This window comes from Notamacropus eugenii, chromosome 2 (genome assembly GCF_028372415.1).
Source record: "Notamacropus eugenii isolate mMacEug1 chromosome 2, mMacEug1.pri_v2, whole genome shotgun sequence".
NCBI lineage: Eukaryota > Metazoa > Chordata > Mammalia > Diprotodontia > Macropodidae > Notamacropus > Notamacropus eugenii.
The window spans coordinates 83,839,570-83,857,746 of NC_092873.1; the positions used below are offsets into that span (position 1 = coordinate 83,839,570).

General features: G+C 36.1%; 1 protein-coding gene across 1 annotated transcript; it reads left to right on the forward strand.

The window, feature by feature from the left end:
- The first annotated feature begins 2,902 nt into the window (after positions 1 to 2,902).
- LOC140525824 (olfactory receptor 2H2-like) lies at positions 2,903 to 3,872 on the forward strand. Its single transcript, XM_072641515.1, has one exon. The coding sequence runs from the start codon at positions 2,921 to 2,923 to the stop codon at positions 3,857 to 3,859; it is 939 nt and encodes a 312-aa protein (XP_072497616.1). The 5' UTR covers positions 2,903 to 2,920; the 3' UTR covers positions 3,860 to 3,872.
- The last annotated feature ends 14,305 nt before the right edge of the window (positions 3,873 to 18,177 follow it).

The window sequence follows — 18,177 nt, forward strand, 5'->3', positions numbered from 1 at the left end:
ACAAAAGACAACCAACTTTATCTGACATTATCATTGCTGCTGTGTTACTCATTTCCCTGGGCTCTTTTTCTCTCACTTCACCCTCATCAAGAGCCCCAGAAGTTAATTGCTGGCCTGGGGCCTAGACCCTGAACCTACCCCAACCTCTCCCTAGGGTTCTCACACAATTAAGGAGCTACGTTTCTCCAAGGGATGGGAGATCTGGAAACTATTCCTCCTCAATCACTGTAACCTCCTAATAACACAATAATGTCTCTTTAGTGCCTTGCATTTCCTTCTGCTTAGCTGCTGAGATTGTAAGGTGGCCTTTACTCTATATCTGATGTATTTTTCCCCACTCCTCAAGAAATCAATCAGTGCTTAAGATTTTGCCAATCCCCAACATTGCATCTGCACCAGACTACCCAGACCAGGGAGACTTTGTGGAGTAAGAGCCTTCTAAATTCTATTTAAGTGTAATCCTCATTGTCTCTGAAAAGGGGATTTGTAGCAGTGTCCCCTTATTCTCTTTTCTTTTCTCATCTTAATGGGTTAATTGGAGATAGGCACTGCTCTTTGGCATCTTGGAGCTCCAGCAGCAAGACATCTAGGACATATTTGTCACTGACTCAGAGTAAGTGGAAAATTTGATCTCTGGTTGTCACAGAGGGGTAAGTTTAATAGTTAGAAGAAAGGAAGTTTTGTCTTCTATTTATGGAACAGACAACAATCTCTGGGTGAGATAGTTTAGGGAGAACTATAGATGGAAAGGTAGGGAAAAGAAAACCAAAAAGACAGAAGAGAGGGAAGGGAGAAAATGAATCACATACAACAATGGACACTCAGGTACTAGAGAAAAAGTTTTGTTAAATGAGAGAAGCAGAAAAAAAAGAGAAGCAAGTCACAGAAAGAGATAGCCTAAAGAGAGACAGAGATAAAGAGATCAAAATGAAAGATTAAGAGAAATAAAAACAGAAGAGACAAAGTGAGATAAGTATGCAAAGAGATGATTAGATAACTAGATAACAAAGATTACTTCATGTAAGAAATGAAGGGAGGCAAAGAAAAAATGGCTAGATCCCACAAGGCAGGGGCCTTCAAACACATGATTGACTGTCATTCGTGGAGGAAAAGTTCATTGCAATCCTCCTTAGAGGCAAAGCTATGACCGTGATGATCACTCAGGACCAGTTCACCCTATTGTTGACGCCACCATTGAATGTTGCCTGTTGCATTCCATACTCTTCCTCCCTCAACCTGACCTATGGAACTATATGTTCTGGGATTCAGCCTAAGCAGCCTGCCTTCTGCCTCTCCTGTGCCCCAGTTTTGTACATGCTATGAAGGCAGGGTACAGGATCATCTTTGCAGAAGACCCCTCTCCCTCTCCTCCCCAAAGGAAGGTAAATTTTGAAGGCAAGAAGTTGCCCAGTTAACTTGGGGATTACTGGCTAATTTTTCTTTCTTTCTCTCTCTCTCTGTATCTCCTTCCTTCCTTCCTATCTTTCCACAAAATATTAAACTCAGTTTGCCCTGAAGCTCACAGATTGGATCATAATAAGTTCCTGGCCAACTTTCACTTAATGGCTATATTTTAGGCTCTCCTGGCTTAGAGTGAATGTCAATGGTAAACGTTTTGTCTTTGGAAGAGCAACCCTGAGGGTCTTGCCTCCCAACTTGAATTTTTTCCTTTTTTCTAATTGAAAGGGCCATCCCATGACTCACTTCCTGAAGAAGTCTATTCACTACATGGGTGCTAACGCACTCCAGGTGAGAACCTGAAAAGGCCTAAACCTAACAGGGCCAGGGTCTCCCATTACATCCTGGGCCATCTCCAGTCATTCTCATGAATATCTGGTCATTGGATGCAGATGGCCCTGGAGGAGAAAGTGAGTCTGGTGCCCTGGCACAGCCAACCCTCACTCAAATCAAAGTCAACTGCAAGTCATGTTATCATTTCCCTGATGTCATGGTCCTCTTTGAAAACAAAGGACAAAACACAAGCCATGTCCCAGTTCTTCCACCTTAACTCCAAAGAGCAAGGATACCTCTCCAAAGAGTTTACTTGATTCCATGTGCCCCTAATGGTATCATGCCATTCTTTCATTTTCCTTCCAGTTTTTTCATCACTGTGTTTGTTTTGTCTCTCCCACTAGACCAAAGGGTTTTCAAGTACATGTCTCCCATTTCTTTTCTCTGGGTCATTTCAGTGGGTTTGCATATACTGTAAAAGAGATTTTCTGAACCAGTAAGCTTCCCAAAAGAGGAAAATTCTATTCTTCAAGCTCAGAACAGATGACTAAATCTAGGCATTTATCACATATTTGTAGACTGGTTATAAGGGAGAATAGTGTAAAAGTGTGTGGCTCCCAGAAAAACAAATACCAAGCAGATATCCTATCCAGACATACTACTGGTCATGAACTTCTTTTTCTTAAACAAATTAATTTTTTTTTCTATTATATTTTTTGATGATATCTCTGAAATCTAAAAAGAGCAGAACACAGGAAAAGAGGGGGGAATGCAAGGCATGTTCTCCCCTTACCCAATTAATCAGGTACTCTTGGGTTTTCTCATTCACATTTATAAATTTCTTATCAAAAGGGTAGAGGATGGTGGTGGTAGTTAACAGAGTTGAGAGGACAGCATCTGTTTGTTATATAACATTGTGGCTATGGGAAGGGGGTGTCAATAGAGACATAGGTGAATGGAATTGGATCACTCTAAGAAAAGGGAGAAAAAAATACCCTCATTACTGTGTTCACAAGAATAAACAACATAACTTTTAATACCTTGAGAAATATCTCAACTCTCTCTCTCTCTCTCTCTCTCTCTCTCTCTCTCTCTCTCTCTCTCTCTCTCTCTCTCTATCTATCTCTATCTCTCTCTCTCTCTCTCTCCCTTACTGTTATTTTTCAGGAGCGTAGATGAAAGCTAGGCAATGAATAATAAAAGCTCTCCAGAAGGTTTTATCCTCCTGGCCTTCTCTGACCACCCCAGGTTAGAGAAAACTCTGTTCGTGGTAATACTGACTTCTTACTTCATGACTCTGGTTGGCAACACACTCATCATCTTACTGTCTATCCTGGACTCCAAACTCCACACTCCCATGTACTTCTTCATTTCCAACCTCTCCTTCCTGGATCTCTGCTTCACCACAAGCTGTGTTCCCCAGTTGTTGTCCAACCTCTGGGGTCCAGAGAAGACCATCACCTTTACTGGCTGTGCCATTCAACTCTTTGTGTTCCTGGCCCTAGGTACCACTGAGTGCATCCTTTTGGCTGTCATGGCCTTTGATCGATATGTGGCAGTTTGCAGACCCCTCCATTATGCCATCATTATGCATCCTCAACTTAGCCAAAGACTAGCAACTGCAGCCTGGGTCATTGGACTATTGGAGTCTGTGGTCCAGATACCATCCACTCTTCGATTATCATTCTGCTCCCACAGGAGAATAGATGACTTTCTATGTGAGGTCCCAGCCCTCATTCGCCTTTCCTGTGAGGACACCACCTACAATGAGATCCAGTTGGCTGTGGCTAGCGTCCTCCTCTTGGTTGTGCCACTGACTCTCATTTTGGTATCCTATGGTGCTATTGGCCACACTGTGCTAAAGATTAAGTCAGCAGAGGGAAGGAAGAAAGCTTTTGGGACCTGCTCCTCCCACCTCCTGGTGGTCTCCCTCTTCTTCAGTTCTGTTATCACTGTCTACCTCCAGCCCAAGAACCCCTATGCCCAGGACCGAGGAAAATTCTTTGGTCTTTTCTATGCTGTGGGAACTCCTACACTCAACCCTCTCATATATACCCTGAGAAACAAGGAGGTGAAAGGGGCATTTAGGAGACTGTTGGGGAAGATCAACTCACCAGGGCAGAGCTGAGACATTAAAACTAATGTTTCTGAAGTTAGAGGGATGTTTCCAATGCTTTTCAATTTCACCTGGAACTTCAGCTGATCCAACCACCAACTTGACATATAACCTCAACAGTAGGGTAGGTCTCTGTTTGTGATGGGAATCTCTGTTACATATACGACATTATTACCTATATAACTTCCTTTCATTTTACTTCTCTACCCCATATCACATTTTCCTTCCTCTGTCTTTTTATCTGATATAATAATTCCTGATTTCTCTAGCTCTCTATTACCTAATCAACTCTTGCCATTTCTGTCTTCTGTCTCCAACTTACCATCTTTCTCTGTTATCACATGAATCTGCTTTAATCTGTATGACCCTAAACAAGTCACCCACTCTGCAGACCTATCTCCTCATCTACAAAATTAAGGAAATGGGTTAGATGGGATCTGATGATCCTGTCAACTTTTTCAATGATATCTACATTTTTATTCCTATTTTGCTTCTTCATGGTTTATCCTCTTTTTCTATTCCTTTAGTTTTTTTCACCTTAATGGAAAAAAATTATACATTCAAAGATGGTCTCTGGGCAAAGATAGAAACTACCTAGCTAATGTGACTGCTACCTGATCAATGATATTCAACAAGCTTTACACAAACTTTTCCTCTTTTCCTTTTGTTTAGCTTTTATTTTTTTAATTGAATTTGATTTTTAGTTCTGAATTCTTTCCCTCCCTCTTACCCATTTCCAAGTCATTAAAAAGAAAAGAAAAAAAACCTCTTACAAATATGTATACTCAAACCAAATAAACTCCTGCATTAGTCATGCACATGAAAAGGAAATATGCTTCAATCTGCACTCTGAGTCCATTCCTTCTCCATATGGGGCTGGTTAGTAAGTTTCATCATGAGCCCTTTGGAATTTCAGTTGATTCCATTATATTGATCAGAGTTCCTGTGCTTTTCAAAATTTCTTGTCTTTGCCATATTGTTGTCATTGTATACATTATTGTCCTGGTTCTGCTCACTTCACTTCCTGTCAGTTCATCTGTCCTTGCAAGTCCTTCTGAAACCATACCCTTCACTATCTCTTACAGCACAACGATCATATTCATAGACTGTTTAGATATTCACCAATTTTGGGGCAGCCCCTGGATCTCCAATTCCTTGGAGACTGGGGACATTGGACACAACAAAAGGAGTTGCTATAAATACTGTTATACATATAGTTACTTCTCTACTTTTTTTAAATCTCTTCAGTATCCAACCTTTTCTCATAGACTTCAAATAAAAGAGAACCCATCTATTAATTGAAAATGTTAGAACTGGAAAGGACCTCAAAGATCATCTACATGAGTCCCCAAATTTCACAGATGAGGAAAATGAGTCTTGGAGACAGAAAATAATTGTCTAAGGGATTGCCCAAGGTCAAGAAAGATAAGTTGTGTGGACGATAGAGAACTGGCCTTGCAGTCAGGAAGACCTGAATTGAAATTCTTCCTTAAACATTAGCCCTGTGACCCTGGACAAATAACTGAAACACACTCAGTTTTCTAATCTGTGAAATGATGGGGTTGAATTCAATGATCTCTAAGACCCCTTCTAGCTCCAAATCTATGATCCTAAGTAGCAGCACCATGATTCGAAATCTGCTTGATTCCAGATTCATTGCTCTTTCAATGTACAATACTTACCATTCATATAGCATTTAAGATATGTATATTTTATGTTATTTGATCTTCACAACAACCCTGGAAGGTAGGTGCTATTATTATCCCCATTTTGCAGAGGGAAAAAAGTGAGACTTAAAAAGTTAAGTAACTCGCCCAAGATGACACAGCTAATATCTGAGGCAGGATCTGAAGTGAGGGCTTCCTTACTTCAAGCCCAGAACTCTATCTACTACAACATCTAGCTGCCTGAAGCATAGAAAGCTTCACTAATTTGCTTAAGATCACACAAGAAGTCAGTAAGCCAAAAGTCTGGGACACTTACCTTCCAACATAGCACTTTCCCTGTTGCACCTGCCTACTTTCATACAATAATCAATAATTCATACAATAATACATACAATAATCAAATTTCCAACTATTATATATTCTAGGGGTAAAAGGAAGGAAAAGGGGAGAGTCATACAATCTCTTGCCATTCTGCTCTATGAAGCTCCTTCAGAATACTTCAGAGGACATAAGGACAAATGTCAAGGACCTAACACAATCTATAAAAAGGCAACTGCTTATTGAGGGAGAAACCACTTGTACAATTTCCCTAAGATGACCTTACCAGGTATCCTGATAGGAAGGATTCTCTTGCTCTCTGGTGGTCATGTAAGGTATGACACCTAGAATTCCTTCCTCCTACCCCAGGACTTTCTCAGCATGATTCAGTTCATGAGCTGATCTCTGATCCTCCAAACTATTGAGAAAAATCAAAGACCTTTATGTGGACTTTCCCCCTACATTTTTCTTTGGTTGTTGTCATTGATCTCCCTCTTTTAGCATATAAATAGTGACCTTGCTAATGTAATTCATTGAGACTACTAAGTTTAAAGAGGCTCTAAAAATATTTTTGCCTGAAAAAAACTTGCTGTCTCATCCAAGACAGAGTGTTGTGGTCTGGCTTGGTGTTTGTTGCTATTTTTACTGTTGGTGGTGGTGGTGGTGTTCTTGACATTCAGTCTTTCCTTCATGTCCTAGACTTCATAACACCATTGGGTATTTTCTTGGGAAAGATACTGGAATGGCTTGCAATTTCCTTCTTCACTCATTTTACAGATGAGGAAACTGAGGCAAACAGGGTTAGGTGACTTGCCCAGGGTCACTCAGCTGGATATAGATAGAAGGTCTTACCTCAGCTGCCATGACTGTTCTTGAGCCTTATGAGAGATATCTACTTTATCTCTATTCCTTTTGGCACTGCTTTAGACTTCATTGTTGTTTTGATTTCTTTTTCAGTGAGTCAACTAACACTGTGCTAAGTATAAAAGATACAAAGAAAAGAAAAACAGTAGTCCCTAGTTGCAAGGAGTTCATAGCCTGATTGGAAAGATAACATGCAAACAACTATGTAAAACAAGATATATGCAGGATAAATCAAGAGTGGTCTCAGTGGGAAAGCACTAAGATTAAGGGAGACTGGGAAAGGCTTCTCACACAAAACAGGTCTTGAGTTGAGACTTGAGGGAAACTAGAAAGTAGAGATGAGGAAGAAGAATATTGCAGGCATGACAGAGAGTCACCAAAAATTATCAGTTAACATGGAATGTTCCAGGAATATTGGAGAGTCATGAAGAGGCCAGTGTCCCTGGATGACAGAGGATGAAAATCAGAATGAGGTGGAAGAAGACTGGAAAACTGAGGCAGTGCCAAAATGGAGGAGTAAAAATAGGAACTCACCTGAATTCTTCTAAATTCCCCTCCAAATAACTTTAAAATAATGCCTTAGGTTGAATTCTAGAGTTGTAGAATCAACAAAAGGTTGGAAACAATTTTCCAGCCCAAGATAATTTAGGAGGTTGGCAAGAAGGGTCTGTCTCACTGTGGTGCTAATCTGGCCTCTCAGGAAGTGTGATACTGGTCATGCACTGGCAAGCCAGCAGAAGGCATTGTAGGTTCCCCCATCAGTAGTAGCAGCAGCTTTAGGGGCTCTCAGCCCATGCATGGTAAGGGGGTTCGAGATTACAGGAAGCCCTTTGTTGGCACTAGGGGACAAAAGTGACTGACATTTATACATTGCCCATACACAGTTCCAGTGATAGTCCCAGGGGAAAAGGAGAAGTAGTGCATGAGGGGAACAGGGACACTGGTCACAGTTCTAGAGAAGGGAAATGTGCTTCTGGTTCCTCACAAGGGGGAAGAGGCCTGGTCTCAGGTCCAAGGCAGAAAGAAGCACCAGCAGTAATAACTCTAGGAGAGCAAGAGTCCATCTCATTTCTAGGGACATAAAAAATGATAGCACTTGCAACTGCAGGAAAAAGTAGGAGCTCTGGTCACAGTAAAATCATCCAAAGCTTCCAAAAAAATTTTGAATTGGTCATAATCCCAAAAAGAATTCCTGGAAGCTCTCAAAAAGGATTTTAGAGCTCAAATGAGAGAAGTAAAGTGAAAATTTGGAAAAGAAATGAGAGTGAAGCAAGAAAGTTAAGAAAAGAAAGTCAACAGCTTGGTAAAAGAAGCACAAAAATTACTGAATAAAATAACAGCTTAAAAACCAGAATTGGTCAAATGGAAAAGGAGTTACAAGAATCTACTGAAAAGAAGAACACCTTAAAAAGGTGAACTGGACAAATGGGAAAAGTGGTGCAAAAGTTAACTGAAGAAAATAGATCCTTAAAAATTAAAATTGGACAAGTGGATGTTATTACTCTATAAAGCATCAAAAATAATTTTTAAAAATCAAAAGAATGAAAAATAGAAGAAAATGTGAAATATCGCATTGTAAAAACAACTACTGTGTAAAACATATGAAGAAGAAATAATTTGAAAATTATTGGAATACCTGAAAGTCATGATCAAAGAGCCTAGACATTACATTTCAAGAAATTATCAGGAAAAACTGCTCTACTATTACTAAAACCAGAGGGTAAATAGAAATTGAAAGAATACACCAATCACCACCTGAAAGAGATCCCAAAATGAAAACTACCAGGAATATCATACCCAAATTTCAGAGCTCCCAAGTCAAGGACAAAATATAGCATGGAGTCAGAAATATCAATTCTAATAGCACACATCCACAGTCAGGAAAACACAAGACTTAGCAGTTTACACATCAAAGGATCAGAGGGCATAGAATGTGATGCTCCAGAGAGAACAGGGGCTGGGATTACAACCAAGAATAACTTACCCCACAAAACTGAGTATGATCCTTCAAGGGAGAAAAACAGATATTCAGTGAAATAGCGGATTTTCAAGTATTCCTGATGAAAAGACTAGAGCTGAATAGGAAATCTGACTTTCAAATACAAGACTCAAAAGAAGAGTAAAAAGGTAAACATGAAAGAATAATCATTAGGGATTCAATAAGGTTAAACTGTTTATATTCCTAAATGAGAAAATGATACCTGTAACTCCCTAGTACTTTATTACTATTAGGGCAGTTAGAACTATACGTAGACAGAGTATGAGTTGTGAGTTGACTGTGATGGGATGATTTCAAAAAATAAAATTAAGGGGTGAGAAAAAGGGATCCACTGGGAGAAGAGGGAAAAGAAAATAAGAATGGGGTAAATTATTTCACATGAAAGACATGCAAAAAAAAAGAGCTTTTACAGTGGAGCAGAAGTGGCAGACAATGCTTGAACCTTACTATCATCAAAATTGGCTCAAAGAGAGAATAGCATAAACACTCAGTTGGGTATAGAAAACTAGCTTACCCTACAAGGAAGTAGGAGGGAAAGGAATAAAAGAAGTGAGATGGCTGATAGAAAGGTTGGCTGATTAAGGGAGGCAGGGGTCAGAATGAAAATAGTCTTTTGGGAAGGGACAGCTGAGAGAGAGTGAGAGAGAGAGAGAGAGAGAGAGAGAGAGAGAGAGAGAGAGAGGAGGGAGGGAGGGAGAGAGAGAGAGAGAGAGAGAGAGAGAGAGAGAGAGAGAGAGAGAGAGAGAGAGAGAGAAGAAAAAATAAGAAGAGAAGTAGACAGTAATCATAAGTAAGTGTAAATAAAATAAACTCACACATTTAACAGAAGCAAATAGCAGAATGAATTAAAAAACAGAAGCTGACAATATGTTGTTCATAAGAAACACACTTGAAACAGAAACACACAGAAAAATAAGGAGTTGTAACAAAATCTGTTGTGCTTCAAATGAAGTAAAAAAAATCAGGGGTAGCAACCATAATTTCAGACAGAGCAAAAGCAAAAATACACCTCACTGGAAAAAATAAAGAGAGAAATGATATTTTGCTAAAAGGTGCCACAGATAATGAAGAAAAATCAATACTAAAAACATATGCATCAATTGGCATAGCACCCAGATTCTTAAAGGAAAAGTTGAATGAGTTACAGGAAGAAATAAACAATTAAATTGAACTACTAGAGGACTTAACTCAACCCTCTCAGAACTAGATAAATATAACCCAAAATAAGCAAGAGAGAAGTTAAGAAGATTAATAGAATATTAGAAAACTTAGATATACTAGACCTCTGGAGAAAACAATGGGTATAGAAAGGGATATACCTTTTGCTCAACTGACTTGGTATTTTCACAAAAATTGACCATGTATTAGGACATGAAAACCTCACAACTAAATGCAGAAAGGCAGAAATATTAAATGCATCCTTTTTCAGGTCATAATGCAATAAAAAATACATTCAATAAAGGATTGTGGAAAGATGGCTTAAAAATAATAGAAAGTTAAGTAATCTAATTCTAAGGAATGAGTGGGTCAAAGAACAAATCAGAGAAACAATCAATAATTTATTAAGGACAATGATGTCAATGAGACAACATACCAAAATTTTATGGGATGCAGCCAAATCAATACTTAGAGGAATATTTCTGTCTCTAAATGTTAACATCAGTAAAATAAAGAGCAGATCAATAGAACGAGCATGCAAGTAGAAAAAATACTAGAAAAAGAACAAATTAAAATACTCAATTAAACACCAAACTGGACATCCTGATAGTCAAAGAAGAGATTAATAAAACTGAAAGTAAGAAAACCATTAGACTAATAAATAAAAGTAGGTGCTAGTTTTCATTTTTTTAAAAACAATAAAAAGATAAATCATTAATTAATTTGATTTTTTTAAAAAAGAAAACCAACTTCTCAAAAACTAAAATGGTGAATTCACCACCAATGAAAAAGAAATTCAAGTAGCTCTTAGCAGCTGTTTTCTCTAATCATAAGCCAATAAATCTCTAAGTGAAAAAAAATGAATATTTAAAAATATGTCAGTTGCCCGGATTAACAGAAGAGGAATCCCCTAATGAATACTGATGCAGAAAGAATTTAAATAAAATACTAATAAGAAGATTACAGCAATATATCATTATGACCAGGTGGGAATTAATACCAATAATTAAGGACTGGTTCAATATTAGGAATATCATTAGTATAATTGGTCATATAAAAGTAAAAACAACAAAAATCGTATGATCATCTCAATAAATGCAGAATAAGGTTTTGACAAAAAACATTCATTTCTACCAAAAACTCTAGAAAGGGATAAATAAGCCTTTCCTTAAAATGATAAGTAGTATTTATCTAAAACCAACAGCAAGTATTATCTATAATGGAGATAAGCTTGAAGCCTTCCCAACAAGATCTGGGGTAAAGCAAGAATGCCCATTATCACCACTATTATTCAATTTTGTACTAGAAAAGCTAGCTATAACTGTAAGAGAAGAAAAAGAAATTGAGGGAATCAGAATAGGCAACAGAGGAAAACAGAGGAAACTATCACTTTTTGCAAATAGTAGGATGGTATTCTTGGACAATCCCAGATTATCAAACAAAAAAACCAGTTGAAGTAATTAACAATTTTAACAAAGTTACAGGATATAAAAAACACACATAAATCATCAGCATTTTTACATATTACCAAAAAAGTATAACAGGAAGAAATAAAACAAGAAATTTCATTTAAAATTACTGTGAACACCATAAAATACTTGGGAGTCTATTTTCCAAAACAAATCCAGGAACTATATGAACACAATTGCAAAACAGTTTTCACACAAATAAAGTTAGGTCTAAACAATTGGAAATACATTAATTGCTCACAAATAAGCCAAGCCAATATAGTAAAAATGACAATTCTAGCTAAATTAGTATACTTGTTCAGTGCCATACTAATTAAACTACCAAAAAATTATTTTTGTAGAGCTGGAAAAAGTAATACAATCCATTTAGAAGAACAAGAAGTCAAGAATATCAAGGGAAGTAATTGTTTTTAATGAGAAGGAAGGTGGTCTAGCCATAGCATCTTTCAAATTCTATTACAAGGTGCTAATCCTCAAAAAAAAAAATCAATATGGTATTAATTTTAAAGGAGAGTAGTGCCAGTGTAAAATATACAGTAGAAAATAATCATAGTAAATCTTGTGTTGGATAAATACAAAGATCCAGACAGGGGACAGAAACTTACTATTTGACAAAAATTGCTGGGAAAGCTGGAAAGCAACTTGACAGAAACTAGGTATAGACCAACATCTCATACTATATACCAAGAAAAAGCCAAAATGGGTATATGATTTAGACATAAGTGGTGGTACCATCAGCAAATTAGGTTAGTGTGGAATAATTTACCTGTCCGATCTATAAATAAGGAGAAAATATATTACCAAGCAAGAGATAGAGAGTGTTATGGGATATAAAATGGATAATTTTGATTACATTAAATTAAACAGGTTTTACAAAAACAATACCAGTGCAGCCAAGATTAGAAGGAAAGAAGAAAACTGGGAGAGTGGGTGATTTTACAGGAAGTTTCTCTGATGAAGGCCTCATCTTTCAAATAGAGAAATGCATATTAAAACAACTCTGAGGTACCACCTCACACCTCAGGTTGGCTAATATGACAGAAAAGGGAAATGACAAATGTTGGAGGAAATATGGGGAAATTGGGATAATAACGCATTTTTGATGGAGTTGTGAACTGATCCAACCATTTTGGAGAACAATTTGGAACTATACCTAAGGGCTATAAAACTATGCATAACCTTTGACCCAGCAATCCAATTACTAGTATTGTAGGTCTTTATCCCAAAGAGTTTTTTTTTAAAAAAAAAAAAGGAAAAAGACCTATACTTACAAAAATATTTATAGCGATTCTTTTTATAGCGGTAAGGAATTAGAAATTAAGGAGATGCCTATGATTTGGGGAATGATTGAACAAACTGTGGCATATGATTGTGACAGAATACTATGGTGCTATAAGAAATGATGAGTAAGATGCTTTCAGAAAAATTCTTGAAAGACTTACATGAACTGATGTAAAGTGAAGTAAGAAAAATCAGAACACTGTACTCAGTAACAGCAATATTGTACAATGATCAACTGTGAATGACTTCATTATTCCCAAGAATACAAACGTCCAAGACAATTCTGAAAGGCCAGTGATGAAAAATTCTATCAACCTCCAGAGAAAGAACTGATGGAATATGAATGCAAATTAAAGTATACTTTTTAAATTTTTTCTTTATTTTTCTTGGATTATTTTTTGCCTGTGTTTTCTTTTACAACATGACTTATATGGGAACATGCTTTGCATAACTGCACATGCATAACCTTTATGAAATTGTTTACTCTTCTTAATGATGGGAGAGAGAAGGAAGAATGGAAGAGAATTTGGAACTCAAAACATAAAAAACTGAAGGATAAAAATCGTTTATACTTGTAATGGGGAAATTTTTTAATTTTGAAAGAACAAAAGATCAAGAATATTAAGGAAATCAAATAAAAAGGTGTGAAGGAAGGTGGTGTAGGTTTATCAGATTTCTTTTTTTAATTTTTTATAGTATTTTAATTTTTTAATTATATGTAAAGAAAATTTTTAGCAATCATTTTTATATGACTTTGAGTTCCAAGTTTTTCTCCCTCCCTTTTTTCCTCCTCTACCCTTTTTCTAAAATGGGAAGTAACCTGATGTAGATTATATATGTCCAATTATATAAAATATATCTCCATATTAGTCACAGTCATAAAAGAAGAAACAGACCAAAAGAAAAAATCCAAAAAAAAGATAAAGCAAAAATAATATGCTTCAATCTGCATTGACTCTACCAGTTATTATTTATCTGCTTTATTTATCTGTATTGCTAAGAAGAGTTAAGTCATTCATAGCTGATGATCACACAATATAGCTCTTACTCTGTACAATGTTTTCCTGGTTCTGCTCATTTCACTTTACATCAGTTCATACAAGTTTTTCTGAAATTTGCCTCCTCATCATTTCTTATGACACAATAGTATTCCATTACATTCATATACCACAACTTCTTTAGTAACTCCCCAATTGATGGGCATCCCCTCAGTTTTAAATATTTTGCTACCACAAAGAGAGCTGCAACAAATATTTTATACAAATAGGCCCTTTTCCCCTTTTTTATGATCTCTTTGAGATATAGATCTTGTAGTGTTATTGCTGGGTCAAAGGGTATGGACAATTTAATAACCCTTTGGGCATAGCTCCAAATTGTTCTCCAGAAGTGTTGGATCAGTTCACAACCCCACCAAGAGTGCATTAGTGTCCCAATTTTCCCACATGTTCTTCAACATTTATCATTTTCCTTTTTTGTCCTATTACCCAATCTGATGGGCGTGAGTGGTACCTCAGAGTTGTTTTAATTGGCACTTCTCTAGAGTATTTTTCTTATGTCTATAGATAACTTTTATTCCTTCATCTGAAAACTGCCTGTTCATGTCCTTTGACCACTTGTCAGTTGGGGAATGGCTTTTATTCTTATAAATTTGACTTACTTCTCCATGTATCTGATAAATAAGACCTTTATCAGAGACACTTGCTGTAAAGCCCAGCTTTCTGCTTTCCTTCCAATCTTATTGCATTGGTTTTGTTTGTGCAAAAACTTTTTAATTTAATATAATCAAAATTATCTGTTTTACATTTTGTAATGGTATCTCTTGTTTGGTCTTAAATTCTTCCCTTATCCATAAATGTGATAGATAGACTATTCTTTGTTCTTCTAATTTTCTTATGGTGTCACTCTTTATGCCAAAATCATGTACTCATTTGACCTTATCTTGGTATATGGTGTAAGATGTTGGTCTATAGCCAGTTGTGCCAGGTTGTTTTCTGGTTTTCCCAGTAGTTTTGACCAAATAATGAGTTCTTATTCCAAAGTCTGGGGTCTTTGGGTTTATCTAACACTAGTTACTACAGTTATTGACTACTGTGTCTTGTGTACCTAATCTATTCCACTGATCCATCACTCAGTTTCTTAGCCAGTACCAGATAGTTTTGATGATTATTGCTTTATAATATAGTTTGAGATCTGGTATTGCTAGGCTATCTTCCTTTGAATTTTTTTCATTAATTCCCTTGATATTCTTGACATTTTGTTCTTCCAGATGAATTTTGTTGTAATTTTTTCTAACTCTATAAAATAATTTTTGGTAGTTTGATTGGTATGGCACTGAATAAATAAATTAGTTTAGGCAGAATTGTCATTTTTACTATGTTGACTTGGCCTACCAATGAGCAATTGATATTTTTCCAATTGTTTAGATCTGATTTTATTTGCATGAAAAATGTTTTGTAACTGTGTTCCTATAGTTCCTGGGTTTGTCTTGACAGGTATGCTCTCAAGTATGTTGTATTGTTTGCGATTATATTAAATGGAATTTCTTTTTCTACATCCTCCTGCTGGGGTTTGTTGGTCATATAAAGAAATGTTAATGATTTGTGTGGGTTTATTTTATATCCTGTAACTTTGCTTACATTGATCATTATTTCAAGTAGATTTTCAATTAATTCTCTACAGTTTGCTAAGTATACCATCATATCTGCAAATACTGAAAGTTTGGTTTCCTCATTGCCTGTTCTAATTCAGTAGATTTCTTTTTCTTCTCTTATTGCTATAGCTAACATTTCTAGTACTATAGTGAATGACAGTGGGTGATAATGGGTAGTCTTGCTTCACCTCATCTTATTGGGAAGGTTTATGCTCATTACAGATAATGTTTGCTGATGGTTTTAGATAGATACTGTTCATCATTTTAATATCAAATAATCAACCAATTTATTCCTTTAACCCATATGCTCTCTTGTGTTTTTAATAGGAATGGATGATGTATTTTGTCAAAAGTTTTTTTACCTTCTATTGTAATAATCATGTGCTTTCTGCTGGTTTTGTTATTGACATGGTCAATTATATTGATAGTTCTCCTAATATTGAACCAACCCTGAATTTTTGTATAAATCTCATCTTGTTATAGTGGATGATCTTTGTGATATGGTGCTATAATTTCTTTGCTAGTATTTTACTAAAATTTTTGCACCAATGTTCGTTAGAGAAATGGTCTATAGTTTTCTTTCTCTGTTTTAGTTCTTCCTGGTTTAGGTATCAGCACCATGTTTGTTTCATAAAAGAAATTTGGTAGGACTCTTTCTTTGCCTGCATTTCCAAATAGCTTATATGACATTGGAATTAATTATTCCTTAAATGTTTGGTAGAATTCACTTGTGAACCTTGTGGCCTTTGAGATTTTTTCTTAGGAAGTTCATTAATGACTTGTTCAATTTCTTTTTCTAAGATAGGGTTAGGCATTTTATTTCTTCATCTACCAATCTGGGTAATTTATATTTTTATAAATATTCATCTACTCCAGTCAGGTTGTCAGATTAATTGGCATATAATTCAGCAAAATATTTCCTAACAAGTGTTTTAATTTCTTTTTCATTGGAGGTGATTTTACCCTTTTCATTTTTTATACTAAATATTTGGTTTTCTTCTTTCTCTTTTTAAATCAAATTGACTTTTTTCATAAAACCAGCTCCTATTTTTTACTTATTAGCTCAAAAGTTTTCTTACTTTCAGTTTCCTTAATCTCATCTTTGGTTTTCAGGATTTCTATCGTGGTGCTTAATTGGGGGTTTTAATTTATTCTTTTCCTAGTTTGTTTTTTTAGTTGCATGCCCAATTCATTGATCTTTTTTTTTCTATTTTGTTGACATAAGAATGTAGAGAAATACATTTTCCCCTAAGACAAAGCAACTGCCCGTATATTTTGATATGTTGTCTCATCATTGTCATTCTCTTTAATGAAATTATTGTTTCTATGATTTCTTCTTTGACCCACTTATTCTTTAGGATTAGATTATTTAGTTTCCAATTAATTTTTAATCTATCTTTCTACTGCCCTTTGCTGAATGTAATTTTTATTCCATTTTGATCTGAAAAGGATACATTTAATATTCCTGCCTTTCTACATTTGATTTTGATGTTTTAATGCCCTAGTACATGGTCAATTTTTGTGTAGGTGCCATCAAAAAAAGATATATTCTTTTCTATTCCCATTCACTTTTCTCCAAAGGTCTGTCATATCTAGCTTTTCTAAGATTCTATTCACTTTCTTAGTTTCTTCCTTGTTTATTTTTTGACTGGATTTTTCAAGTTCTGTGAGGGGACAGTTAAGGTCACCTACTAGTATAATTTTGCTGCTTATAACTTCCTACAACTCGCTTAATTTCTCCTTTAAGAATATGGATGCTTTACCCCTTGGTACATATACGTTTAGCATTAATATTACTTCACTGCCTATGGTGCCTTTTAAAGGATGTTGTTTCCTTCCTTATCTCTTTTAATTAGATCTATTTTGTTTTTGTTTTATCTGAGGTCAGGATTACTACTCCTGCTTTTTTTTTTTACATTAGCTGAAGCATAATAGGGTCTACTCCAACCCCTTACCTTTACTCTGTGTGTTTCTCTGTTTCAAGTGTGTCTCTCATAAACAGTATATTAGAGGATTCTGGGTTTTGATCCATTGTGCTGTCCACTTCTGTTTTATGAAATAGGTCATCCATTCACATTCACAATTATTACTACTGTGTGTTTCCCTCCATCTTATTTTTCCTCCCATTTGCCCTCCCTCTCCTTTCACCCTTTCCCTCTTCATCAATGTTTTACTTCTGTCCACCACGTCCCCCAATCTTCCACCCCTTCTGTCCATCCCCCCAACTTAATCTCTTCCCCTCCTACTTCCCTGCCAAATAAAATAGACTTCATATTTAACTGATTGTGTATATTATTCCTTCTTTGAGTCAATTCTGATGAGAGTAAGGTTAAAATGATACCTGCTACCTACCCTCCCATCTTCCCCTCCACTATACTAGGTCTTTCACACCTCTTTTTGTGAAATAATGTACCCCATTCTACTTCTCCCTTCCTTCTGCATCCAGTATACTCCTCTTCCTCATCCTTTAATTTTTTTTATGTCATTCCCTTAGGTATACCTCACACTCATGCCTTTGTCTATATGTATTCCTTCTAGTTGCACTATTAGTGGTACAATTCTTAAAAATTACAAGTATCATCTTCCCATGCAGGGATGTAAACAGTTTAGCCCTATTGAATCTTCTTTTTCCTTTTTATGCTTCTCTTGAGTTTTGAGAATGGAGATCAATTTTTTTATTCAGCTCTCATCTTCTTATTAGAGCTTATTAGAAATTCTTCTATTTCATTGAATGCCCACTTTTTTCCCTTGAAGTGTTATGCTCAGTTTCACTGGGCAAGTGATTCTTGGTTGTAGTCCTAGCTCCTTTGTCTCCCACGATATCATGTTCCATGACTTGCAGTCCTTTAATGTTGCAGCTGCTAAGTCCTGTGTAATCCTGATTGTGGTTCCCCAAATAATTGAATTGTCATTCTGATTTCTTG